The sequence below is a fragment of the Petromyzon marinus genome, chromosome 41, assembly GCF_048934315.1.
Source record: "Petromyzon marinus isolate PM22_M1 ecotype Great Lakes invasive population chromosome 41, UKy_Petmar_22M1.pri1.0, whole genome shotgun sequence".
In the NCBI taxonomy this organism is placed as follows: domain Eukaryota; kingdom Metazoa; phylum Chordata; class Hyperoartia; order Petromyzontiformes; family Petromyzontidae; genus Petromyzon; species Petromyzon marinus.
This window is the reverse complement of record NC_133707.1, coordinates 11,793,239-11,820,071: the sequence shown is the minus strand read 5'-3', so window position 1 is coordinate 11,820,071 and position 26,833 is coordinate 11,793,239. Positions and strand designations below refer to the sequence as shown.

Sequence of the window (26,833 nt, the reverse complement as noted above, 5' to 3'; positions counted from 1 at the left end):
GAATCGATTCGCGGGATCGTTCGCAAAACGCGGCTAAGTCTGCGGCGTCGGTCGGATCGATTCGGAGGTGACGTCACGCGGCGGCTCGGAGACGACATGGCGGACAGCGCGAGCGAGAGCGACACGGACGGCGGTGGAGGAGGAGGAGGCGGCGGTGTAGGAGGAGGTGGTGGTGGTGTTGGAGGAGGTGGAGGAGCAGGCGGTGGAGTAGGAGGTGGTGGTGGTGGAGGAGGAGGAGGGAAAGGCGCCCTCCTCCAGCGCCTCGAGGAGCTCGGCAACCGCATCGCGTCCCTGCAGCAGGAGAACAAGGTGCTGAAGATCGAGCTGGAGACGTACAAGCTCAAGTGCAAGGCGCTGCAGGAGGAGAACAAGGAGCTGCGCAGGGCCAGCGTGACCATCGTGAGTGGCGGGCAGGGATGGTGGTGGTGGTGGCGGCGGGAGGCGACGGCAGACCGGCGGGGAGATGGTGGGGACCGGGGTGGGAGGGGTTGAGGTGGAGATGATAGAAGCATGACGGAGGAAGGGAACGACTCGTCAGAGGAGGGAAGATGACGGGTGGTGGTGGTGATGATGATTGTGGTGGTGATGATGATGGTGGTGAGGATGATCATGGTGGTGGTGATGATGATGGTGGTGGTGATGATCATGGTGATGATGGTGGTGATGATTGTGGTGGTGGTGATGATCGTGGTGATGATGGTGGTGATAACGGGGGGGGTGTGAGAGAGACGTAGGATGGCGAGGGACGAGGTGTAGAGAGATGATGGGGGTTGAATGCAGAGATTGGAAAGGGAGGTGAGGTAACGTGGGATGGGGAGGGATGAGTGGTGGATGATGGCGAAGGATGATAAATTATGGGAGAGGGATGGAGGTGATGGGCGGTGTATTGGAGAGATGTTAGTGAAAGGGGAGAGGAATCAAGAGAAATGTGAGAGGAGGTGAGAGAGGAATGGAGACGTGAGAAGGGATACATGGGAGAGAGATGGAGAGAGAAGGATGAGTGAGATGCAGTGGACAGCATCGATGGTAGAGAGGGGGTTATGATAAGGGACCAAATAGATGGGAAAGATATTAGAGAGACGAGTGATGGGAGAGGAAATGGAGAGCGATGTCGTGGGGAGAAAGGAGCAATGAGGGGAGAAATATAATGGTGGGAGAGACGAGAGGGAGGTGATGGTGTTCAGAAAAGGGGAGAGGCGATAAATGGAAGGGAGAGGTAGAAAGAGTGGAGAGATTGGAGGAGTTGGGAGAAGGGAGATGGATAGGTGAAATCCTATTTACTACTCTTTGGTTGTTTCGGTAAAGTCACGTAGGTATAAATTAAAATAAATCACGATGTTTCGGGCGCAACACAAGCGTCCGTCATCAGGTGGCAAAGCATGGCCTGCTGCTGAGGCAGACTGTTTTTAAAAGGTTTGAAATGGGTGTAGCCCAAGGGTTATAAAGGAGTGACCGGGGCTCGTGATGTTAATGTGAGGGATTAGCATGATGTTAATGTGAGAAATTAGCATGATGTTAATGTGAGAAATTAGCATGGTGTTAATGTGAGAAATTAGCATGATGTTAATGTGAGAAATTAGCATGGTGTTAATGTGAGAACTTAGCATGGTGTTAATGTGAGAAATTAGCATGGTGTTAATGTGAGAAATTAGCATGTGACTTAGAAAAGGAGAGCGGCCTCGACGATGGAGTGCAACCCAACGGGTGTAATCCAAAGGGCCTGTGAGCATGAGAGTGCAATCCAAAAGACCTGAGCATGAGAGTGCAATCCAAAGGGTCTGTGAGCATGAGAGTGCAATCCAAAGGACATGTGAGCATGAGAGTGCAATCCAAAGGACATGTGAGCATGAGAGTGCAATCCAAAGGACAGGTGAGCATGAGAGTGCAATCCAAAGGACATGTGAGCATGAGAGTGGAATCCAAAAGACATGTGAGCATGAGAGTGCAATCCAAAGGGCCTGTGAGCATGCGAGTGCAATCCAAAGGGCCTGTGAGCATGAGAGTGCAATCCAAAGGGCATGTGAGCATGATAGATCTGAGAGAGAGGCGAAGAGAGAGAGACACAGAGTCGGAATAACAGCTGACATAGGCAGGTTGGATGGAAACATCACAGTCAGTTAAGACTTTACCTGGTTAATAACGTCCTTCCAATGATTACTCAGTTTGTACCCATCCTCTCGGTTGAAGTTGTGTCTGTGTTTATATATCTGGATGGCTTCATGAACACATCTCTGAAGGTAGCCGGTAAGTTTGCAGAGTACCTCCGTCTTGGAAAAATCTATTTCGTGTGAGCCCACAGCGTGGAGGCCGCTCTCCAATCTTATAGTTACATGCTAATTTCTCACAACATCATTCTAATTTCTCACATTAACATCACTCGCACCGGTCACTCGTTTATGACCCATGGGCTACACCCATTTCAAACCTTTTAAAACAGTCTGCCTCAGCAACAGACCATGCTTTCCCACCTGATGATGGACACTTGTGTTGCACCCGAAACGTCGCGATTTATTTTATATCTACGTGACTTTACCGAAAGAACCAAAGAGTATGGATTACTGTATTCACGAAAGCTTCAAATCAAGATCCTATTTAATATTTGTATTTTACTAGGTAAGGCCCATTAAGCTATAGAGCGTTTTTTCAGAAGCGATCTGGCCACAAATGATAACCCAATGACGTGTATTATCACGTGGAAGTTTCTAGCAGCCAAATACTCTAAACGCATGTTTCTAAATGTGGAGGGGAAAAAAACAGCAGGCGTCAGGGTTGGGATCGAATCCACGACCTCCTGTATACCAGGCGAGGTTGTTAACATCTCAGATAACTGAGAGGAGACAGAAGAGAAAATAGGTTGAAGTGAGCAAAAGGAATGAGCAGAACTGGGCCCTATCCCTGATTATCATCGTCATCACATCTCAATGTAACTCTGTCATCACTGTTACCTTGGCCTTCGAACGGTTCTGCCTCGAGCTCACAGTTCTCGTTCCGTAAGATGGCTCCAGTGTACGCTTGCTTGCCTGCTTTCATACAGATGAGATCATGATTACGATTTATCTAGCGGAATGAATGTTGGCTTACTAACCGGTAAGCCAATTATGCGTTAATGAATGGCTTTGTACTCCATTGCCTGCTTGGCTGTGTTCATGTACTCGCCCTGAGTAGGTCAGCATAATATAAACATTTGTCTGCAGACGTTTCGCTGCCCTTTGCCTCTTGCTAAGGTCACAACTTGTTGGGTTTTTTCACACACTCCGAAGCTGTAGTTCTATCACATGGTGCAGGTTATAAACGTTTCTAGAATATTTTTGTTAATGTGAACACCCACACGTTGTGGTTCGATATTGGTGATTGGCGCCTTGTCAACCTGCTTCCACCTGGTTCCCCTCCTCCCTGCACATTGTGCACCACACACAACACAAAGACAACAACAACCGCTGGTGTGCCACGAAACCACAGGAGGTCACGGGGCTAGATCCCCAGGTGTTATTATGGGTTGACTGAGAGAGAGTGCGGTGGCAGAGGGAGTGGTAGGCACCTCGCACAGACATCCACCCCACCCGCAGCCTGCCTCCCATTAAGGAGCAAGCAGCTCGGCACGTGACTCTCTCTTTTGAAGCGCGACATCTGTCCGTGGCCGCCTTGTGTTTGCGCAGAAATGTTTATAGGTTTTAAACAAATGCTCGCCACGGTCTGCCGCCTGCCCGCTCCATGCATTTTCAAGCGTGCCACGAATGTGACTCATCATCGACACTGGGCCTTGCTCGCCCACACAAGTGGTTTCGCTCGACAGGGCTCAGCCGACGCTCCCCGTTTTTGGTACGAAGAAGAAGACCCGGCTCGGTGGATCGGTTTCCATCGAAAATTATTCAACTCAATTAGAGCACAGAGATCCATCACATGACCCCCCCCCCCGACCCTCCCCCTTCCCCACGTGACAGCATTTTCCTGCCCTGAATTATCCACCGGTAAGACTCCTCTCAGAGTAAAAATATTGAAATTGCGGAAGCCCTCATTGCGCTTCACACAAACGGTAAAGCGCTCGGAGCTGCGCGTGCAAAGTGAATAGCCGGACCGGGATTCGGTCAAGTTGCAGCTGTGCCAGTGTGTAAAACCGACAGACAGGCGTTACTGTCTTTGTCGGATTTACACACTGGTTTATCCCGGCCCGTGATTGGATGCCCCCATGCCAGCTTTACGACGCATGTCGGAACGAGCATGTGCCCGTTTTTTTTCTCTGTCATTGTGCCAGCGGTGGCTGTGGTAAGCGGCGTGTAGTGGAGGGGGGGTGGTGGGACTCTGGGGCTCGAGTTCAGTCATTGCGAGCTCATCTCGCCCCGGTCTTCTCTGCTCGTGCGAGCGGAGCCAGCCGTCTAGCTCGCTGCCGACTCATCATAAATTCTGGTGGAGCCCCGGCGGTAATAACTGGTGTCGACATATTTACACCGGTGCTGAATTCAAACTGGCAATGTACTCGTGAAAAATAATCAACCGCTGTCAAAATCTCAGTGTAAAAAAATCGAGAGTGCCGCTGATGGATTTGTGGGACTTTAGCAACTTCCAAATGACTCGTGATGGAACGTGTTTGGTGCGTGTGTGACATTGTGCAGAAGTGTAGCGGTCAGCACGCTGCGCAAAGAACCCGGTGACCCGAGTTCAATTCCCACCCAAGGCCACCAGCACCAGTGACGATTATCTGAACCGGTCCTGGGCCTCGCCTAGGTCGACTTACCTTCAAATGACTAACTGGTGCGCTGTGTAAATATCGCCACTGCGGCGACAAAGGCAGTCGGGCATGGTACTGGTCACCCACCCCCTCGTGTGCCATTCTGGCCTTCATAGGTGCTCGTTAACAGCACTTGCCCCAAAAGTCTATTGAGGCCATGGCGGGGGGGGGATCTTTGTCTTGTCTTTAAAGTTAAACAATTTGGTGTGAGTTAAGGCTAGAGAGAGCACATGAACACCAAACATTTTGAAGCGTGTTCCTCCCAACACAGCTGGGAGGCATTGTTAGCAGGACACATGGATATTCCTCGGTAGCACAGCCAGTGAACTTGGTGCGTGGCACATGCCTGTAATTCGGCACTGGAAGCGAGGGTTGGTGGATCAAGTGCAGACTAATCTTAGTCTGTCCCATCTCTATTTGATAGATTGTTTCCCCCTCGCACGTGTGGGTTTTCTCTGGGTGCTCTGGGTTCCTCCCACATGTATAAACACTTGTTATCAATTGGCTTAAAACATCTTAATCTATGCGCCTCCATGTGTCACGGATTGCGCAGCATCATGTGATGTATTTACATGAATGACGCTACTATATGAAAATTAATTATTACTAGAGTTATTGATTGGTGATCGGTAACCTGCATTTTTACGTCGATAATTTTTGGAAGCTGCCCTATTCTGGGTTATTTAAAGTGGTTGCTAATTCACTATCGATGGTTCTTATTGGAAGATCTTTCTTCGGATGGCCGCACGATAAGGATTACCCGCTTTTAATTTCTACACAGCGCTTAAATGCCTGCAGCACTTGACCATAATTAGTATTTGCACAGTGTGCACCGTGATAGAGGATCATGTGCAAACATGTAATACAAACTCCCACCCCTTCACGGATATTTTTTGTCAGTCCAACATTTATTGAACATGCTGATAAGACCCTCAAGATCAAAACTGGTCCAGGATTTTGCTCTTTAAACCAGCGCGTCCGTTAAGCAAGCGTCCCATCACCAAATGCACAAAAAAAACCCCAACACAATAAATCTGGTCTGAGCTTAATTCGGATAAATTCCAACTGAGAACTAAAACTATCAGTGTGACTGTCATGCTATGAGCCTCACTCTCTTGTGCAGAGGTCTCAGAGGTGGCTCTGTGGTAGCCGCCTCCACGGGCCGTTCTCCAACACAAAGGGTCGCACATTGCTTTGGGAGAAATCTGGCTTCTTTGGACGTGACCCTGATAGCCAAGTCAGGTTACATACTTTTCTATACTTTGTACTCCCATCATGTTTTTGTATTGGTTGTCGTAACGTTCTGACCCGCCCATACTGGACATCTGTGAAAAAAGAGCTCTATAGCTCATCGGATTACTCCAGCCTCAATAAATATTCTGATTCTGATGAGCGTAATATTGGGAGTGTGGGTAGAAAAGAACACGAGTGCGCTCGGCCTGGGCCGGCGATGCCGGGGTCCGCGTTTTTGTCCGCAAGAGCCACGGAGTTTGTGCAGGTCGGTCCCCATCACCCACCGCTCCTAGCAAAGGGGGATGAGGTGGATCACTAGGAAGGTTACTTTTTAACAAAGGTTAACATAGCCTGTGGTTGAAGTCATGCTTATCTAAGTTAACGTCCACCCGTGCCTGTGCGTTTAATGCCACTGGGAAGTTAAACTCGAGGTCGCACGGCGGCACGTTTCTCGCGAGCACCTCGGAAATTGCAGCACGGATCAGGGAGCGAGACCAGGCACCGGATTCTGGCATCAGTTTCGGCAGGGCCGGGTTGATACGGCATCGGGCATAGAATGATGTATGTGTGTATGTTGAACTTCTTTCGCACTGTACGTAGCCAACCACACTATGTGGAGGTGCGGGGGAAAGACAACAAACTATATACGAAAAGCAGTTCTAAAGAAATGAGTTTTTAATCTAGATTTAAATGGGCATGGCTTCAGTGGCTTCCTAATATTGGAAGGAAAATAATTCCAGGCGGCCACAGAAGCGCATCTGAAAGCGCGCGATCCAGTGACCAACTATTTTGATGGCTAGCCAAAAACTGCTGCGAGGATGACCGGGGCTCGCGTGACAGTTTATGCTCCTTGACGAGATCAGCAAGGTATTGTTTGTTAATTTTGTTGCAAGCACTTTGTGTGTGATGAGTGCGACCTTATAACGTATTCGTTTAGCAACCGGAATCTTGTGCAGCTCGGCGAGCACTGGACGGACACGGTCAGATCGTGCAGTCAGTGGATCTTCTTCATCGCACATTGATGTGCTGTAAAGAAGCTCATTGATGTGCTATTAAGAAAAGCCTGATGCTCCCCTTCATCCCCAGCGATTCACAAATCACTTCTTGGTTAGGATTCAATAATGTATTATTTCTGTCTTTTTTGTACGTTCCTTGTTTGTCCTGTCTCATTTGTACAGTTAGTTTTGTTCACTCCATTAGCATGGTTCATGAGATTATCATTTGCATGTTGTTTGCATAAAATTATAAATGATTGTTGCATTATTATATCCCGAGCCAGTGACTATATAAATGGCGTAATCAAAATCCATAATTCCTCCTCTATTTCACCTCTGCACAAGGCCTGTTGCCTGAAACATATCACTACCAATGGTGATAGAGATTTTTTATTTTCGGCCTGTGTTTGCTCACCACTGCCAAAAGAGTCCCTGAAACATTACGTCCGTGATTTATATGGAATTATCTGTGTGACCCAGTGTCATCGGGGTCATGATAACACCCATTAAGCCTGTTGCCAAGGCAAGCCATTATTGTAAGGTCACAAAACCTGGCAGCCTGAAGCACCAACTCAACTCATTATTCCTGCGGCAGTTGCTGGAGTCCTTGTAAGAGGCAGGTGTTGTGAAGCCCTGAAGCGGCAGAAGGGGAGGGCGGCGGCGGCGGCGGCATCGTTTCGCCTGGAATGACCTCGGGGCCGTTTGACGGTCGTAGACCGCGTCTCTGCAGCGGGCTGATGATTTTTCATTTAAATCTACTTAAGGGATAGCGGGCGGCGTGCAGAATCGATACCCGTGCGCATTGTGTGCTGACTCCTGGCGCAAGCCGCTTTAAAAATAGATCTCTGACAGGTTCGCTGTTGGTTTGCAAAGGCATGTTCATACCGGTATTAATCTGAGCCCAGCGGATTATCTTGCTGATCGTTTCCGCAGATATTTGTTGGTGGCAGATTTCGCGAATGGTCAAGTCTCTCCGGTAATACATTAATAAAAATAGATTTATCTTCTGCCTTGTTAAGAGTTTTAGTGCATTCTTCCATTGTGTGTGTGGGCTCTTTCCGTGCACCCTGGTTTCTATCCACACGAAGTACGAATTACTTTAATCTTCCTCAGTTATATGCCCCTTGTTGATGTCTCGTCAACACAACAACATCTCCATGCTATGGCTGTTTTATGCGCACGGCAATACGTATCTTGTAGTGCTGAGAGCTATAAATATTCCAAAATTAACCAAAAACTACATTGAATATGTATTAATGTACAATAATTCCTAAGGTAGCTGAGACCATTAACTCACTACCCTTGGGAGCCTGGTTTAATCTCTTGCAGTATTCGCTCACGAGTCATCTGTCCACCTCTGAACACTGATCCTCGGGGCTCGGTGAGGCATTCGTGGGAACAAATTACGACTCGATTAATTGGGATAACCTCTGCTGCACACCGGGGCAGAGCGGTGGCATAGTGGTTCATGCAATCCGAGTTCAATTCCCAGCCACAACTGACATTGGTGGCGAGCGAACCGGATTGCAATGTCCCCTGCACCGACCCTCGCCGACCAGCATGGTGAAGTATGCTCAAACAACCCCCATCACAGGCTCGGCGTGGAGAGGCCTTAGTCCAGCAGTGGATTGACAAAGCTGATGTTAATTCGTTGGGGACAGACACGGCTAATGCTGTAGATTTCAATCGGTAAGCAATTTTGAGTTAAATCTAAAAACTTACCTTTTTAAACTTTTATAGTGTTACTTTTTATATGCCTTCAATAGCAATTTATTATAATGCAATTTTTATTTGTACGGAAATTGCTTTTATTGTTCGTGCGATTTAGTCTTTTAACAATGTTTTCCTTTATCTGTACAGCACTTTGAATTGCATCTTTTGCACGAAATAGTGCTATAGAAATAAAGACTTGATTGAATGATTGGTAAAAAGTGGGCTTTACCTGGTAAGGTAAAAAGTAGTTAAGTATTATATGTATATTTTTTTGTATTGTTCGTTGTTGTAACGTTATGATCCGCCCATACTGGACGGCTTTATAAAAGACCTTTACAGCTCGGATTCCTCCGGTACAAATATTCTGAAACACATGACCCTGTCGTTCGTTTTTTTTTACATCTGCCGGAAACTTCGGATATATCCCCGGGAATGAGACGGCACCCACTGGCCGCCACCACCGTTTTTCTGAGTCTCCGATTCCCGTTTGTGTCCCCCTCCTCGTCCTCCTGTGTCCGCAGCAAGCGCGTGCCGAGCAGGAGGAGGAGTTCATCAGCAATACGCTCTTCAAGAAGATCCAGGCGCTCAAGAAGGAGAAGGAGACGCTGGCCATGAACTACGAGCAGGAGGAGGAGTTCCTGACCAACGAGCTCTCGCGCAAACTCATGCAGGTGCGGTGGGGCGCCCCTTCGCTCGGCTGCGTTCCGTCGCAGTGGAGACACGGCTTGCGATTTACCAGATAATTCGTGTGAAAAAAGGCACCAGTATCTAACAGGGAGGGTCCTTGTCCATAAGCATCTGGGGGTTCGCCAGCATTGGTTCCGTGCGAGCCTGACGTTTTTCGCTGGAGCTAAAGCTCGATGGATGCATGCGTCCCTCTGTGTGCCCATGTGTCACTCGGTTCTATATGCACGTGTTACTCTGTGTGTATCCACATGTCAGTGTGTATATGCACGTGTTACTCTGTGTATCCATGTTTCACTGTGTATATGCACGTGTCACACCACCCTGTCAGTGTGCCGTGCTGGCCAAAATGGGTGCTCGCCAACAGGACTTGCCCTAATAGTCTGTCAAAGACAATACGGGGAATCTTTGCCTGTTGTGTGTCTGAACACGCTGCACACTCGCAGCTGAGGCAGGAGAAGGCCGAGCTGGAGCAGACCCTGGAGCAGGAGCAGGAGTTCCAGATCAACAAGCTGATGAAGAAGATCCGCAAGCTGGAGAGCGAGACACTCACCAAGCAGCAGACCCTGGAGCAGGTACCCCCCCCACTCCCCGCCTGTAACCCCCCCACCCTCTCCTCCATCCCCCCCCCCCCCCGCTACCAGAGACTCTGCCCCATTACACAGCAGCATCTTTCTGTGGTTACCAACCATCACGTGCACGCAGTGTTCACCGGCTTAATTTACAAATGGAAAATATTGGTGAACACCTCCATGAGCGCCTCTTTTACTGCAGCCCTCATCGCTTTGCCTTGGCAGCTCCTGGCTTTGTCTCCTGAATGCACCCAGAGTGAGATTTTGACTACGGTGAAAAATCATCTCGCGTTGCCGCCCCTCACTTTTGGAACGAGCTCACTTCCTGGTATAGCTCATCGGATATATCCAGAATAAATAAATATTCTACCTGGTAAAATAAAAATAGTAACATTGTTCTCCGGCAGACACCACACAAGGCGCCTCCCCCCCCGCCATGTGGGTTTGACGGCGTTTGCTCTTTATGTGTGCGTGTGTGGCTGGAAAAGTTGCGGCGTGAGAAGATCGATCTGGAGAACACATTGGAGCAGGAGCAGGAGGCCCTGGTGAACCGGCTGTGGAAGCGCATGGATCGCCTGGAGGCTGAGAAGCGGTGAGTGGTCACGCGGTCAGCGTCGTCGTTATCATCGTCGTCCAGCGAGTCACCGTACCCAGCGATACGATGGATCATCGCGATGTGGGACTGTGATTCCGTGAAAGTTAAGATCCTTGTTTGTAAAAAAAATTTTGGTCTTTTTTTCATTGTGCTCCATTAACCCTCGTCGTAAATCCTACGTTCGTAAATGCTCACAACCCAGTGGCATCGCTCGCAGGGAGTGACGGCGCTCACTGCGAGCGACGGGGCTCGCCGTGGCGATGCTCGCGGCGCCCGCGGCGGCGGCGGCGATATTCGCGGCGATGCTAGCGGCGCTCGCTGCCATCCCCCAGGATCCTGCAGGAGAAGCTGGAGCAGCCCGTGTCGGCTCCGCCGTCTCCGCAGGAGGTCTCCATGGAGACGTCAGAGACCCCCGAGAACCTGATGCGCCACATCCGCTTCCTGCGGCACGAGGTGGACCGCCTCAAGAAACAGCTGAGGGCCAACCAGGTGCAACGTACGTACCACTGACGAACACGCCCAGTCCACTGCTGGTTGAGAGTCCCCTCTCCGCGCCATGCAGCTGGTGGCAGTTCGTTGACTCTCACCTCACATCTCTTTAACTGCATTGTACTCATTTGTGTGTGTATTTGTAACCTTATTGGTGGTGAGATGTTGACTCCCTCACCTGATATGCAGGCGGTCGGGGGTTTTATCCCAAACCTGACGATGCATGTATATTTGGAGTTTGCATCTTCTCCAGGCCCTCTGCTTTTTCACTCCACATTTATAAACAAGCATTTAGATTATTTGGCTGCTATAAATTTCCACAAGATAAACCACTTCCTTGAGCTATCATTTGTGGCCAGGTTGCTTCTGAAAAATAATCTATATCGCGCAGTGGGACTTTTCTGGTAAAATTTTAAATAATTTAGTTTCATCATTTAGTTTATATCGATCTCTGGGTGTCTGGTTGACACCTTAAACCTTAGCGCACGAGATATAATGGCGCGTGGAGCGTGGTAAATGGTGCATAACTGCTGAGTGTACAGGTGGTGGAATTGCACCGGGGGCCTATGGGCCAGAGGGACCCAAGCACCAGGTCACAAAGCGGGCAGATGGGGAGGGGTGGAGGACGGTTGCCCATTTCATTCCAGGGCCCATGCCAACCACGCTAATATGCCAGTCATGGTGTGTAAGCTACGCAATATGCCAGTCATTCTGTAGCGAGTCCAACTGAGTCGCAGACGTTGTTCCTTTTAGAGGCAACACATTTATTGTAACACCGTAACACAAAGGGTAACTGCCCCTTCATCAGATACAGCCTAGGGTGGTGGCCACCTGCTAACTACACTATACAGAGGAGTTACAGCTACGAAGGGTTGGGCCCTCGCTTGGATCCACGACCACGTGTTGATGCCTCGTAGGACGTAGAGCTTCCAGCTTGAGACGCAGAACTTCCAGCTTGTAGAATGCAGCGACCCCAGTCCCTCTCAGGGACCCGCCTTATATCCCCCCACGGGTCGGGGCCGCTCCGCCCCTGGCCCCGCCCGCCTTCTGGAGCCTTCTAGCTCCCCCTCGATCCCTCGAGAGCTCTCCCCGGACACGTGATCACCCCCTAGTCCCCCCACCTGGGGGCCTCTCTGTGGACACTCTAGATCATGTGTTTGCAGGGTCAACCAGAGTGCCAACCCTGTCCTTGGGCTGAGACTCTCCCACTCCCCCTCGTGGGAGACTGCACTGCACGCTATGCGTCGTGCCTGCGCTATCCCAGCGCTCACCAAGCCCCGCCAGGGCTGGTGCTACACGCACCACGGGGTGTACGCGATGGCAATGCATCGCACGCCACGGTCCTTCCGGGCCGGCACCATACAGTGACGTCCCCGATATCACTACAATTCTATCCCAGCCACACTATGCTATTCACACTATGCCAGTCACGCTATGTCAGTCACACGATGCCAGTCACACGATGCCAGTCACACGATGCCAGTCACGATATGCCATTCACGCTATGCCAGTCACGCTATGCCAGTGACAAGAAAGATATTTGAGGTTAAGCGGTTATGTAGTGGTAAGCGCGCTACGCTACGAACCCCGCGGCCCCGAGTTCATTTCCTGCTCACGGCCAACACCAGTGATGATTGAGCCTCAATTGAGTACCCGGTGCGGTGTGTATACATCGCCGGGCGTAGTGCTGACCACCCACCCCTCGTGTACCGTGATGGCCTTCATAGCTGCTCGCTAACAGCACTTACCCTAACAGTCTGGTAAGGCTATAAGGGGGATCTTTGTTTAGTACGTGCGTACGTGTGCGTGCATCATGTGCATACGTGCGTGTTCGCGTGTACGTCCGTGTGTACGTCGGCATGCAGACTCGGAGAAGATGGCGCAGTACCTGGAGGAAGAGCGCCACATGCGGGAGGAAAACCTGCGGCTCCAGCGCAAGCTGCAGCGCGAGATGGAACGGCGCGAGGCGCTGTGCCGGCAGCTCTCCGAGAGCGAGTCCAGCCTGGAGATGGACGACGAGAGGTGCAGGGGGGCGAGCGTCGTGTGATGAGCCACCACCCCTGCTAAACAGTTTTCTACAACTCTAGATCATCACCTTCAAATTGATACACCCCCAAATGTGTTGTTCGGGTGTCTTTGAAATTTTGGTTGAGGTTGGCTAATTCTTTGCCCTGCCCAACAACAGATACAATTTCTCCGTGTGTGCGTGTGCCGCGCTCGTGCCCGGCACGTGCCGCGCTCGTGCCCGGCACGTGCCGCGCTCGTGCCCGGCACGTGCCGCGCTCGTGCCCGGCACGTGCCGCGCTCGTGCCCGGCACGTGCCGCGCTCGTGCCCGGCACGTGCCGCGCTCGTGCCCGGCACGTGCCGCGCTCGTGCCCGGCACGTGCCGCGCTCGTGCCCGGCACGTGCCGCGCTCGTGCCCGGCACGTGCCGCGCTCGTGCGGTGTAGAGCAGGCATCTCACCATGCAGTTACCCGGCCGGCTTTGCTCCGCTCTCCATCATGAATCATCGCGCACATCACCCGGAATGTGTGCCCCATTACGTCAGATCCCAGAAGCTAAGCTGTGGTTTAGGCTGTTGAGTATTTAAATGGTTTTATGATTATCATCATCATTGTCAACCATGATTTAGCCACTGCTCGACGAAGGCCTCCCCAAGCCGTTGCCATCTCTCATGGTCCTGCGATATAGCCATCAGTCGAGCTGCAGAACCAGCTTTTGTTGCATCACCTCATGCAGCTGCATGAGGTGATGCAGGTTACTGTGGGGCTACGTGTACCCACATCCATTATTCTACTGCTGCTATATGCTCTCACATCTATGCTCCCCATCATCACCAACCCACACTGATTAGCATGGTGATGTATAGTCAAACAACTCCTTACGATCCACAGGGCTCGGGGAGACCTTCCTACAGTAGTGAATTGAGCAATGGGGCTGGTCCGGTGAGCTCCGGCCTGAATGCAGTTGAGCAGTGGTGGCCAATACAGCAATTACACCGAGCACTGTGATCTATTCTAATGGTATTCTTGGTTCTTTCGGTATAGTCACATAAATAGAAAAACAAAAAATCTAAAAGTAAAATAAAAAAAATCAAATAAAAATAATAAAAATCAAATAATAACTTTAAAAAAATAAAAGCAAAAAACCCACGACGTTTCGATCGCAACACAAGCAGTGTTTTTTGTTTTTCTGTTTACGTGACTTTACCGAAAGAACCAAGAATATGAATTCCTGCAGTCCCGCAAGTTTTAAGTCAATCTATTCTAATGGCTTTCAACGGGCTCCACCATCCGCCAAGAAGCGAGCACCAACATTTACCCGGATGTAACGCTGTAAAATACTGCAGACATAAACTACTAGTGCCATCTATTGGTAGAAGTTATCATTGTTTGAATGTGTAAAGTCTACGTTGGGGATTTTTTTTTTGCCATCTGTCATGACGAATATTGTTGTCTGCTTATGTCAATGTTCGTTCTGTCCCGAGATTAACAAAAAATATTTTGCCATCATCCACCTGTGGATTGCGATCCACGTGTTGGCCATGTGACACAACACACGGTTGAGGCAAGTGCTGTGAGTGAGCAGCACCTATAAAGGCCGGCATGGCACACACAGTGGTGGATGGCCATCACCACGTGACACACACACGCACAGGGACCCGTAACTGGCACTGCACTGGGGAAGTGGTGGCAGAGCCAGTGCCGAGAGATGCCACCCGCTCGCTTGCTCGTTTTTTCGTTTACGCGGCTGCCACTAACTACCGCTTAATGCGGTGGTGGTGGTGGTGGCGGCGCTCGTGTGACCACGTCTGACAGACACTTCAACGAGCTGGCCTCGCAGGGCATCCGCCCCCGTACCGTGAGCAGCCCTGTGCCCTACGCGTCGTCGCCGAGCCACAGCCGGCCCATCTCTCCTGGTGAGAAACGCTCCCCCCAGCGTGCTCGCTCGGTGCCCCCTTTGGTCTGTGGCGTACCGATAGATAACACACACCTGGTGTGTCAACGCGCGTTCAGAAGTCGCTCGCACCGTGGTTCCCGGCAACTGTAAGATGCTAACTCCCTTGCCTGGTGTACAGGAGGTCGTGGGTTCGATCCCGACCCTGATGCCTGCTGTCTATTTGGAGTTTGCATGTTCTCCCCGTGGTCAAGTAGATTTTTGTCCGGGTCCTCCGGTTTTTCCCTCCACATAGGAAAACACGCTTTTAGAGTATTTGGCCGCTATAAATTTCCATGTGATGAGCAACTTTGTTGAGCTCTCATTTGTGGCCAAGTGGCTTCTGCAAAAGAGCTGCATATCTCAGTTTAATTTTATTATCAGACATAGTCAAACCACCACTGATGGATGAAGGCCTTTGCACAGGAGCTGATCTCCTTGCTCCATCTCCTCGGCGGATGTCCTCTCACATGCATTCTCCTTTTTGCAGATAGTTTTATAAACATCAAACAAACTAATTGGCAAAGTATTATTGGAATACCGACTGTGTTTCGTGTAACCAGTGCTGTTTGTCACCAATTAAATTATTTCAAGCGTACACATTGACACCATTTCAGCTCACATGTGCGGTGGAAGGGTCAAACACCATCTCGTGACTGTAGACGACATGGAGTGGAGCGGTGATGCGTCGGTTAGTGCACCGAACTATAAATCCGGAGGCTTTGAGTTTGATTCCTGGCCATGGCTAACATCAGTGGTGAGTGGTATCTGAACCGGTCCTGGGTGCCCCCTCCACCAACCTGCACTGACCAAGCATGAAGCATTGGCAAGTGATCCCCGTAACCAACACCGCATAGTGGGAAGGAAGCCCTTATTCAGAAGTAGGTTGACAAAGTGCCGTGAAATATCCCTGTTTTATACACAGCACTTTCAAAATGTCAAACACCAATATCTAACCCAGGTCGCGGTCTGAGCTTGGCTGTGTTTCACTCCAGCGCTGTCCTTGAGACAGTCTGGTCCCTTAACCTGATGAAGGCCGCTTGTGTTGTGGCCAAAACGTCGTGATTTTTGTTGTTTTATTTTTTACCTATGTGACTTTACCGAATAGAACCAAAGAGTTTGGATCCTTGCAGTCACGAAAGCTTCAAATCTAGAATCTAACCCATTGACGCATCTACGACTTTAAAAATGCCGAAACAAGTAAAGACACACACAAGGTTGTGTTCATGACCTTCTGCCTCTGGCTAAATAGATTATAAAACTCTCGCAAAAACTTACGTGCTATAGGGATGTTTTTGAAAGTTTTATGGAACTGCCCAATAACAGCTACAATTTCTCCGTGCGTGCTTGTGCCTGTGTGTACGTGTTTGTACGTGTCTCTGTGTGTGTGTCGGTATGTGCCTGTGTGTGTCTCTTGTGTGTGCCTGTCTGTACATGTCGGTACGTACCTGTGTGTGTCTGTACGTGTCTTCGTGCTGGTGTCGTGTGGAGCAGGCATCTCGCTATGCAGCCACCCGGCCGGCTTTACTCCGCCCTCCACGCTCAGCCGCTCCACGCCGCCTGCCCACCACCTCCCGCCCGGCCTGCACGGCCCCACGGGCCAGGGCATGCCTGTATGTAAACACACACACACACGATCTCGCATGTACAGAGCAAGACAGAGACCCCCCCATATAGCCTCCACAGACTGCCGGGCACCTATGAAGGCCAGCATCGCGCATTGTCTCCCGAGTGCTGATGTTTACACATCGCAACAGTGGCAGAGTTGACCTAGGGGGTGCTCAGGTCCAGTCACATATTCATCACAAATATTATTTGGCCGTGAGCGGAAATCGAACTCGGGTTGCTGGGTTAGTGGCGCAGTGTGCCAACCACTGCGCCACCGCTTCCCACACGCACAAAGACAAACACACGTGCATTATAGCAAGGGCGGTTGCACGTAGTTGAATGTACGTGTCAGACACTTTAAGGATGTGGGTCAGCATTAATTTAATGAAGTTGCTCCTTCTGCTCCCATGATGTGGAGCTCCTTGCCCCCAGCCGTTGGCTCCCAGAGGTTTTTTTCCTCTGCCCACTCTCTGCACTGCATCTGCGGTACATTTCCTTCATGAATATAAAATTAAAGACAAGCTGCTGTCGTTGTGATTGTGACCATGCAACATAAACTGTGGACTAACGGAGGAGGAGGAATAGCAAAACTACACAAAGTCTCTCCTGAAGCCATTATTGACCTTTAGCTCATGACCATATTGGCTAACGCAAAAATAGAAGTCTAGGGCTGTGATTTAGACGCGACAGTTCATCATTCGTCCTTAATAAGGGAGGAGAAAGTCTTACAGAATCACGTGGTGGTGGTGGTGGTGGTGGTGTCAGACGTACTCGGACGGACCTCAATTTTCATCCACGCTGGGGCGGTGGCGATAATGCATTCCATTTCGGCTGCACGTAAAACCATCGATCTTACTCTACCAAGAGCCACACCTGAATCTATGGATAATTATCTTTAAATTGACATCAAATACATATTGCCAGGATGTTGTGAATGTGTAGAAATGCCCAATAATGTACACACTTGTTTATAAATGTTCGCGTAACCCGAACACATTGTTTGAAAACCATCTCCTTAACTCCTGGTGGTGGTGCGTGCTTGCGATGCAACACAAGAATTGCGAAACTCCCATACGCACCACGCTGTGAGGTGGTCAGGAAAGGTTTGTGAAACCGAGTGAGTCCTGTGTGTGGAGTTGCTCTGGGTACTCTCCCACACGCAAAACGCTATTCTAAAAGGAGCTATCTAAGCATTCCAGTGGAGGTCCCTCCTGATATTGAGACTGTATCTTGGAAAGAGGAATAACATTTACATTATGAGACCTCCTTTGCCAGTAACAAGATATAGGAATAGGTTTTACCCTTTTAACTGGCACAAAAACTGACACCTTTATTCAAGGCATCATGTTTGCAATAACCACAACACAAGCAGTCAAAATGCAAACAAAAAAGACAACTCTGATAATAATAAAGCCTAGACTCGGCTCTAAGAAAAGCTGTTTCGGGTGTGGACCAATCAAATTCAAGGACAGTGCATATTATTATCAGAGTTGTCTTTTTTGTTTGCATTTTGACTGCTTGTGTTGTGGTTATTGCAAACATGATGCCTTGAATAAAGGTGTCAGTTTTTGTGCCAGTTAAAAGGGTAAAACCTATTCCTATAGGAATAACATTGTTATGGCTATTGTAAAGAGATTGAGCGATGAAAACCTTGAAAGATGGCGATGGCTCGGAGAGGCCTTCATCCAGCAGTGGATTTATCATGGCCAATAATGATTATTAATAATAGATTAATTATAGTTCTCATCACAGCTCGTTCAGTATCGTATCAACTAATGAGTGCCAGTTCACTGATCATCACCCTCTCCCCTCTCCGTACCCTTCCACCAATAACCCTCGACACCTGCGAACCCGTCCACCCCCTCCCTTTGACCTCGTGACTCGATGGACCGCAGCGCCCGTCTCCGAAACGCGGGAGCAGCCCCGACCGCTTCAAGCGCCCGACTCCGCCGCCATCGCCCAACACCTCGAGCAGCAGCAGCCAGGCGCCGCCACCCCCGCCGCCCCAGCAGTGAAGCCGCCCCCGGCGAGCTGCACGGCCCTTCCTCCGGCCACCGCAACCACAACTCCCACCGCTCCCATCGCTCTCACCGCTGCCGCTCCCAAAACGCCGATTTCCGGAATGGAGTGGCTTCACCAGCGGCTGCGGTGCCGCCACGCTTTGGTTCGGAGTTGCCAGGTTGCGTGCGGTGGGTTAGCGATCGATCTTTCACCGTTATCCTTTTGCGTTCTTTATTTTTTTGTCGCCGTTGTCCGCGTGTGATTTTCTTTGGCCGCTCTCGAGCCGTAGCTGTTTAGTTTTGGGGCTGGCGAAGTCTCGTGGCAGCGTCCGCGTAGATTATAGCGGCTCGCACCGGTCAGCACCACCGTTCCTGCTTGTAGCGCTTGCGGGTTCCTTCTAGGCAAGCAAGGATGCGGCCTAGTGCCGCCCCCAGTATCGCTCGGCCCGGCTGGAGCCTGACTCTCGAGGCCTCTAGGCCTTGCTTCAGGCGTTCCCCAACACGTCCCGTCAACCGTCCTATTTGCTGCTTGCACTGTGACACGTGTGGCTTGATTTTGTTTTCATTTTCTCTTTTGGCTGTCTAATAAGCATGTCTAACATAATCATTTTTGTACATGGTTTTTTGTTTTAACAGACGTGATAGTCCGTCGGTGAAACATTAGGTGGCGTGGTTTGTGAGCAGCATTGTGCGTGTTATCTCTTCATCTCAGCGTGATTCGTGTAATTCCGTTTGACCTGTTGAACGTAAATGTGATCGTGTTAAGCAGCGAAAAACTAAAATTCAATGCTTTATTTGCCTAATCAGTGGAGTGAGTCGTTGAATGTACACTATCTGAGCACTAACTGTCAGACTAGGAAAACCCGCAAAGGGACAGTATGAAGAAAACACGCTCGAGGTTTAAACTTCCCGTAGAGAGAGAATCATTATTTTTGGAAACCCAGTGCTTCTGTGTACTGCATGCCAACCATACAAAGGAGTTGGGCAAGAACCCCTTGAGATGCGACCTCTTGCAAGCGAGACCTCAGAAACCCAACTCGCTCTTTTCCATGATGCTATATTCGTAGGTAATTTTTTAAGCGCGGTAATCGGGCTGCGGCGCACAATGATCAACAATTTGCGGACGATGTCACAGGGTCTCTCTTGCACACTTTACGGCAGACGGCGCACTTTGGGAATGTTAATCCCCCACCGCGCTGTGTGGATGCGTGAACCGGCGATGCCACTGCAACCGTCCCCGTGGCGAAGTACGCCCACCGCTAAGCCACCCAGCGGATGCCAAAAATCCTTCCCCCTCTGTCCCGGTTAAACTCTTTAGAGTGTCCGGGATTGTGAGCAACCGCTGTGGACAAAGGGGATGGTCTGCCCATTTCACTTTCCTATTTTGTCGAAGAAACGTCCACCTTCGCCGCACTCGGGGGACACAGAAAATCTGGCAGTCGTTCGCACTACAATTGAACTTGCTAGGGTCAGCGGGGGTGACCCAGTGACAAAAATTGGGTAGGGAGGAGGGGGGTCACTGGAACTTGTAACTGGCGCCAAATAAATTGGGGTGTGGAAAATCCTCAAGTCATCGCCGTGGCCCCCCAAATAAACGAGTGGAGCGTGTTTGTGTTTACGAGCGGCCATCTGGAACGCTTGTTAGGTGACTTGCGCAGAGGTGGCCGCTTCGTAGCAGCTGTGGGAAGGGACCTGGCTTGAAAGTAGAGCTTCTAAAAATCTCGAGGCCTGCCTGCGTCCGATATTTTCACGAAGCGCGTGTTCCGGACAGCTCGTGTTCGCTTGTTTACACTGCTGCTGCCGTTATTGTTTACAGAAAAATAACGTGGTTTGGTATTTTGGAAGTGATGGCCGTTTTTTTTTCCCCGTCTTTCCCCGAATGAAAAGTAATGACCCGACACACTGGCCAATGGTTTAACAGAAGACAGCTCGTCAAATGAGAATAATCTTTAAGTTCGAGTCTAGCTGTCGCGAAGCGGCAACAATTTCGAGGTGGACAGCTTAGAGGTTTCTTTTGTGTGTGCTCGTGATTCTGAAAACGTTTTCTCCCAAGTATTATTACTTGTTAATTCTTTAGTATTAGTACGAAGCAGAGCATTCTCGCATAACGGTGTTTTTTTAACGACAGAAATAAATATACAATAGCAAACAGAAACCATGATTTTTCCCTAAGAGTGCAAACGGCCTTTTGTTCAGCTGCAGCAAATGTCGGACGCAGGTGTGACAAAATAGATTTGTCTCGTCTTTTGCGAATGAATGTTGTGATTAAAGCCTTGCACCTAGTTTCCACGATGTCCTGACGCTTTGGTGAAGCCAGTGTTGGTGTTGCGAGCCATCATTCCCACGCGGCTCTCGGGACGTGCCTCGCCAATGTTGCATAAGCCGCTGCGAGTCGAGTCTTTTATTTTGAACGGGGGAAAAACAAAATCGCGGAGCGCGTTACGGGAACCCCCCGGCTTCCAGTGTATGACGCGTCGTTACCCGCGGGCCACGGCAATGGCACAAAGACGGCGGTGGTTGCGTGCGTGCATTGTCACACGCGGCACGCATCGCGGTGCAAGCTTTGCTCTGCCCCTCGGGCGTACGGAAGTCTCCCCCATGACCGCGGGCTGCGGAGCACCTAGCTTGAATCGGGCCGCGCGTCATCTGCACCGGTACGTCTTGCTCGGACACCGGGAGACCGGGTTTCTTTGCTTTCAACCCCCGGAGGCGCGGGTTGGCGGCGATAGTGAGTGAGCCTCAATCCGTCGGGAACGCCTCGTTCCGCCCAGACGGCGGCTCGTGTTACTTCCTCCGCTAACGACGTCCCGTGTGCACGCGCGCTCGCCCAAGACCTCGTCTGCCACGCTCACTTCATCGCTTTCGTCTCCCGTTTTTTAGCTTTGCGCTTGTTTACGCTGTTGCCCAAGCCTGCTGTAGCAGCATGCGGGGTCGTGTGTTGGTGGGCCAGCGGGGAGGAGGACGCGTATTTCCCGTTGTTTCTGTCACAGCTCCTGTCGATGAGGTTGAAGGAGAAGGCAGTTGTAAAGAGAGCGAAAATAGATCATTAAAGTTGGTTTATATCGGAGGCAAGGGGCCTTTAATCCTGCTGTTACGTTGATTTTTGACAAAGTATGGGAAATCTGGCCGAAATGTTTTGGCAACTTTGGCTCAGTTATGTGAAGTCTGGATAGGAGCTGCCTTTGTGCTAAAAAAATGATTGGATGAAACAGCGCAATGTGGCATCAAGATTTACTTTAATCCATTTGCCCTTGTTTGAAAAATAGTCGAGTTAATTTAGTGTGTGCGGGTTAATCTCATGAGCCTGAATAAAAAAAATCGTCAAAATATTTGTATTTTATTTAGATGTATTGTGTTTGGCTTTTTTGTGGTTAAGCGTGAAATAAGGTGGCATGTTGCCTCTGTAGATCAAGTCCTTGGCAAGTCGAGCTTATAACGAACGGTGGAGTCCGAGTGACTAGCAGAGTCTCCGGGAGGAAGTCGCTGGCTGTGTGGGCCATACAGTTGGTATAATAAGAGTGATTGAGTGTTTGGTATTGGCGCTTTCAGTCTTATAGCGCAGGGCTTTTACAGAGGAAGGTGCTGTGTTTCACAGGCACAGTCTGAAGAAGTTTCATAGCCGGGGATCATACGTAATCCCAAATGAGTAATTTCCAGTGTCACTTTCTCTACGTCCATGCCACCGTCCACTGGGTCACTTTGTTAACCTTAACGATCAATCGTTAGGGTCGTTGAACGTGATGCAGAGAGTGTTTTGTGCCCACCTGTGCCACCTTACTCCCCCTGCCCCACTACCCATGATCCTCGCTGATTTGTCTGCATCTCAGAGCGATCTGCAGGCAAGAGTCTTAGTCGCCAGCCAAAATTAAAAATAATTAATTTTATGCACATTAGAGCCTCCAGACATGCAACACACTATGTAACATTGATTTATTGCTTTTTCTTCGATCGTGGCGTTCTTATTCTAGTCGTTTTCTTCTTCACATAAATATAGCCGACGTGTTAAATACAGCATACTTCGCGATTTACTGTACAACTGATAATCCCGAATGGCACCCAAAGCGGTTGCTTCGGCGTTGTAAAATATGAGACTGAAATTCCCAGCGCCGACTACCACGTTTTACACCTCTCGCAGTCGAGCACGACATAGGGGAGCTGTTTCCACACAGCCTCGAAAACGGAGCTGGTACCCTGGGCCAGACTCCATATGAGACCGCTTCAGTAGGCCCTGCTGCGGCAGGGCCTCAAGCAGCAGGACAACCGAACCAAGCCAGGCTGCCTTGGTGGACAGCAGAGGCCAATCTTGAGAAGGGGGGCCTACCTTTGGGGGGGGTGACCCTCTTCCAAATTTCATCCTTAAAATGGACATAAGTGCATGGGGTTGGGGGCTCTCTTAGAGGGCATCCCAGTGCAGGGCAGGTGGCTGTCGCACACGAAGATGAGCATCAACCTCCTGGAGCTGCGGCCCTTCGTCATTCCCACCCTCGCATTCGGCAGAAAGGGATTCTCATGCGCTGTGACAACTCAACCGCAATGGCGATTGTGAACCGCCGGGATTCGCCCCCCAGCCCTCCGGTATAATTCTCTTAATCATGGGAGGCTTGGCAACTCCTGTGTTGGGTGGAGAGGCACCATGGACCTGTCACCTTGCCGGGACACAGAATGTGGTGGCAGACGCGCTAAGCCAATGGTGGCTCCATCTGGCAGAATGGACGTTGCATCCAGAGGTGTCCGACGGTTTGGTTCGTTTGTCATAGACCTCTTTGTGTCGTAGACAAACCATTCTGCAAGCAATTCCTGTTCCCCGCTGCAGTTGCTACTGATGCTATCACGGTACCCTGGACCGGAGAAGGTCTCTAAGCCTTTCCTCCGTGGTCCCTCATTCCGAAGGCCGTGGCCAAGATAAGGAGGGAAACGGGGCATCTGTGCTGATAATCGCCCTGCATTGGACCAGACAGCACTTGAACTAAGAAGAGGCCCTCCGTGACTCCTCTCAGATCGGGACAATCTGCTTCTGCACGGTGAGGTTTGTTGCCCAAAACGTTTGGCGTTTTCAACTGACTGCCTGGACGTTCAAAGGATAAGATTTACCTGGGAGGGTATCTCCAACACTCCCTACTGACAGCAAGGAGAGCCAGCCTCCACAGGCAAGGTTTATATCAAGCCATTGGAGCTCCGTTTCTTGTTAGTGTGTTAGAGCTGGGCAGGACTCACTTTCACGCGGAATCCCAGCCATTGCCAGTCAATTGCAGGTGGGAGTTTGAGGACAGCAGGTCAGCTGCATCTGTTGAAGTGCGACTTTTGGCAGTCATGTGCGCGGCGTACCAGTGGGTTTGCACTGGTGCGGTCTAGGCTCCCGAGGGCTATGGCTCTGGAGAGGCCTAGGCGACCAGCTTTGGTGGCCCCTTGGGATCTCAGGCTTGTGTTGGACGCCCTTGTGCGCTCGCCATTTGAGCCAATGACCACGCCGTCTGAACGATGATTCCTCTTTACATTAGCTATTTTCCTTGTGGCCATTGCCTCTGCCAGAAGGGTGAGCGAGTTATATGCTTTGTTGGACTATCTCCCCCTATGTGGATTTCCAGGCTGCCGACTAGGTCATTCTGAGTTGACACCACCAAGGTGGTGTCAATTTTTAATCTGCAGCAGGAGCTACGCTTGCCAATTTTGTGCCCGGCTCCCTTTGAACCGGACAGGCAGAGAGGTCTTCACACGTTGGACATGGCAAGGGCCCTATAATTGTCCATACAAATGTAATAAACGACTTCCAAGACGACTCTTGACTGGTGTCTTTTTATTAACAGAATTTCTGCACAGCTCCGCTCCTCTCTCCGAGTATGTCCCCTTCTTCTAACTGCCGTGGACGAGCCGTTCTCTTCGTCCCACTGTCAAGTTTCGCCTCCCTCTCTACGACCCCGCCGCTGTCTGGCGGCGTGCTGGGAAGAGAGGCGACCTTCGCTGGGGATCCGCCACGTGGTTGATGGCGAGGAGAGGTTGAGCAGTTACACGGTCCGGACCGAGGCTTCCCACACTCCTCGACTCCTCCCCTGCCTCCGCTTATATTCCTCTTGGCGGAGCTAAGCTCCGCCTCTAGCCACGCCCCCTCGTGGAACCTTCCCGATGGTTCCCGAACGTTCCCACTGACTCCGCCCGTTACCTTTGACCCAGATATATCCCCGCTTAGGATTGGATCACGGTTACCCGATAATGGCCGTGTAGTTACCCCTTGTCGCCCGCTAGATGGCGCTCTCTCATGACACAAAGGACAAGCGACCTGGCGAGGATCGCGGCCGTTCTGTATGGGAATGCCGTCAGGGGTAATGCGGCCATAAGGTCCGGGTTTCGATTTCTGTTCGACTAAAGAATGTGTTTGTGTTGCATTTGTGTGTTGGCCAAGAAGGACACCCCCCCCCCCCCCGATGGTCTGAGAGCCCATTCCACGAGAGCGGTGGCGACATTGTGGGCTAGGGCATTCAACGTGGCGTTGTTGGATGCCATTGGCAGGGCAGCGACTTTAAAGTCGCAGCACAAGTTTGTAAGCCACTTACAGCCTGTAGACACGGCAGTTATTTCCGCTGCTATTTCAAGAATGGCTTGCCTGTCCCTTCTCTGGTTACCAACTTTGGTATTGTTGGTAATTGTTAAGATTTAATGAAGTGACTAATAGACGGTGGCATGGACGCACAGAAAAAAAGGTGTTTGCGTCTTGGTAAAAACTGGTTTCTCTGGTCTATGCTGTCGTCCACTAGTCTCCCTCTCATATTTTAGTTTAGGCTACTCTTATGAGGCGACTTTTGTCAGGGTGTATCAAATTGATGAACTGGTGAGTGATCTGGTCGTTCGGTTCGTGCCCTTACCTTAGTTTTCAGTGTAACATTTTCACTTTACGCTTTATGGAGTCTTCACTGCACCTTTTTCAGTGTCTGACTACTCTCTTCCCGTCCTTTGCTCCACGTGGTTCCTCTTGTGTTCGCGGAGTGAGGGAATAACAGTGTTAGTGTTTTCCCTCTACATAAAAAAAAAGATTGGCTTTGCTGAAAAGTAGTGAGGCTCATGGGTAGTGGGCAGGGGAAGTCAGGTGGCAGGGGCGGGCAACATGTACTCGCCACAAACATCTGCATCACATTACGTGGCCCAAACTGAATTGCTAATTCTTAATATGAACTAAGTGACCAGTGGATGGTGGCATGGATCGGAGATATTTGTTTTACAGAGGTACAAAACCTTATCTTAAAATTTTGATTATGATGCCGGCTCTTTTCGAATGGCATCACGTCCAGTTGGACAGATGGCCACGTGTGCCACGGTTAATACACCCACAACAGCAGCAGTATTAAACCGTGCCGGCCTACCAGATTTTAACCGCGGAAGCGCTGCAACGAGCGGCGGACGCGCCGCCGCCCGCCAAGGGCCACGACGGAAACATTCACAAGCGACTCGGGAACGAGAGCGCACGAGATAAAATCAACGCGGTGCCAAGTTCCCCGATGCACGCACGCGCCGTGCATCAGGGCTCGCGGAACGCGGTCGCTGTGGCAGAAACGAGGCCTCCTCTGGGTTTGGAGCCGCGTCACCCTGCGCGCGGATGTGTGCGAGCCTCTCTCTGACGGTTTGTCCTGTAAAGCTGACAAATAAAGTGTTTGTTCTCACAGCAGTCCCATAGTTCTCGTCAGCCTTTGTTGCCGTGCGCGCGCGCGTGTGTGAAGCGGGTGTCACCCTGGCTGTGCCGAGTCTCGTCAGATCCTGTCACGACTCTAGAGAAAACCGGGGTTGATCCCGGTTCGTGCTTGAATGGGATCGTCGTAATCGGCCATGATCTAGATACTGCTTAATGAAGGCCTCTCTTAAGTCTTTGCCATATAATGGGCCTATGATGAAAGCATTAGGTCATAAGCACCAGACGAAAACTGATATGATCACTCCATCTCCACGGGGGATGATCCTTCTGTCAATTTCTCTCCATTAGTCTCTGCTGACCATCAACCCTTCCAGCGACGCGTTCCTACACAAAAAAACCCCACTATTCTCAAGCGGTCCAATATGTCGTCCCTAATGCACGTAAATCCCTCTTGATATTGCCTGGGTAATACCTGGTGTTGGTGTGGCCAGCTCTGGCAGTGCAGCGGTGGATTCTTGAACCTCTTGTGTATATGAGAGAAGCTTTGAGCGTTACCGATGTCTCTCTCCACGTGCTCCCCCCAGGCACTCCAGCTCGCCCAGACGTGCTCATCAAGTCAGCTAAGTTGTTGGTGGCGCGCCGGCTCCTCGCCGCGTGACTGCT

At 50.4% G+C, this 26,833-nt stretch overlaps 1 protein-coding gene across 2 annotated transcripts; it reads left to right on the top strand.

Annotated features, from left to right (window-relative positions):
• The first annotated feature begins 66 nt into the window (after positions 1–66).
• CCDC6 (coiled-coil domain containing 6) lies at positions 67–26,206 on the top strand. Of its 2 annotated transcripts, none has more exons than XM_032969418.2 (9): positions 67–399; positions 9,189–9,338; positions 9,798–9,926; positions 10,412–10,515; positions 10,851–11,014; positions 12,873–13,029; positions 14,827–14,927; positions 16,436–16,557; positions 18,448–26,206. In XM_032969418.2, exons 1-9 carry the CDS (start codon positions 97–99, stop codon positions 18,565–18,567), a joined length of 1,350 nt encoding a protein of 449 aa, XP_032825309.2. In that variant the 5' UTR covers positions 67–96; the 3' UTR covers positions 18,568–26,206. The 2 variants fall into 2 exon arrangements, with proteins under 2 accessions (XP_032825309.2, XP_032825310.2); XM_032969419.2 differs by having other exon boundaries at positions 69–399; positions 16,439–16,557.
• The last annotated feature ends 627 nt before the right edge of the window (positions 26,207–26,833 follow it).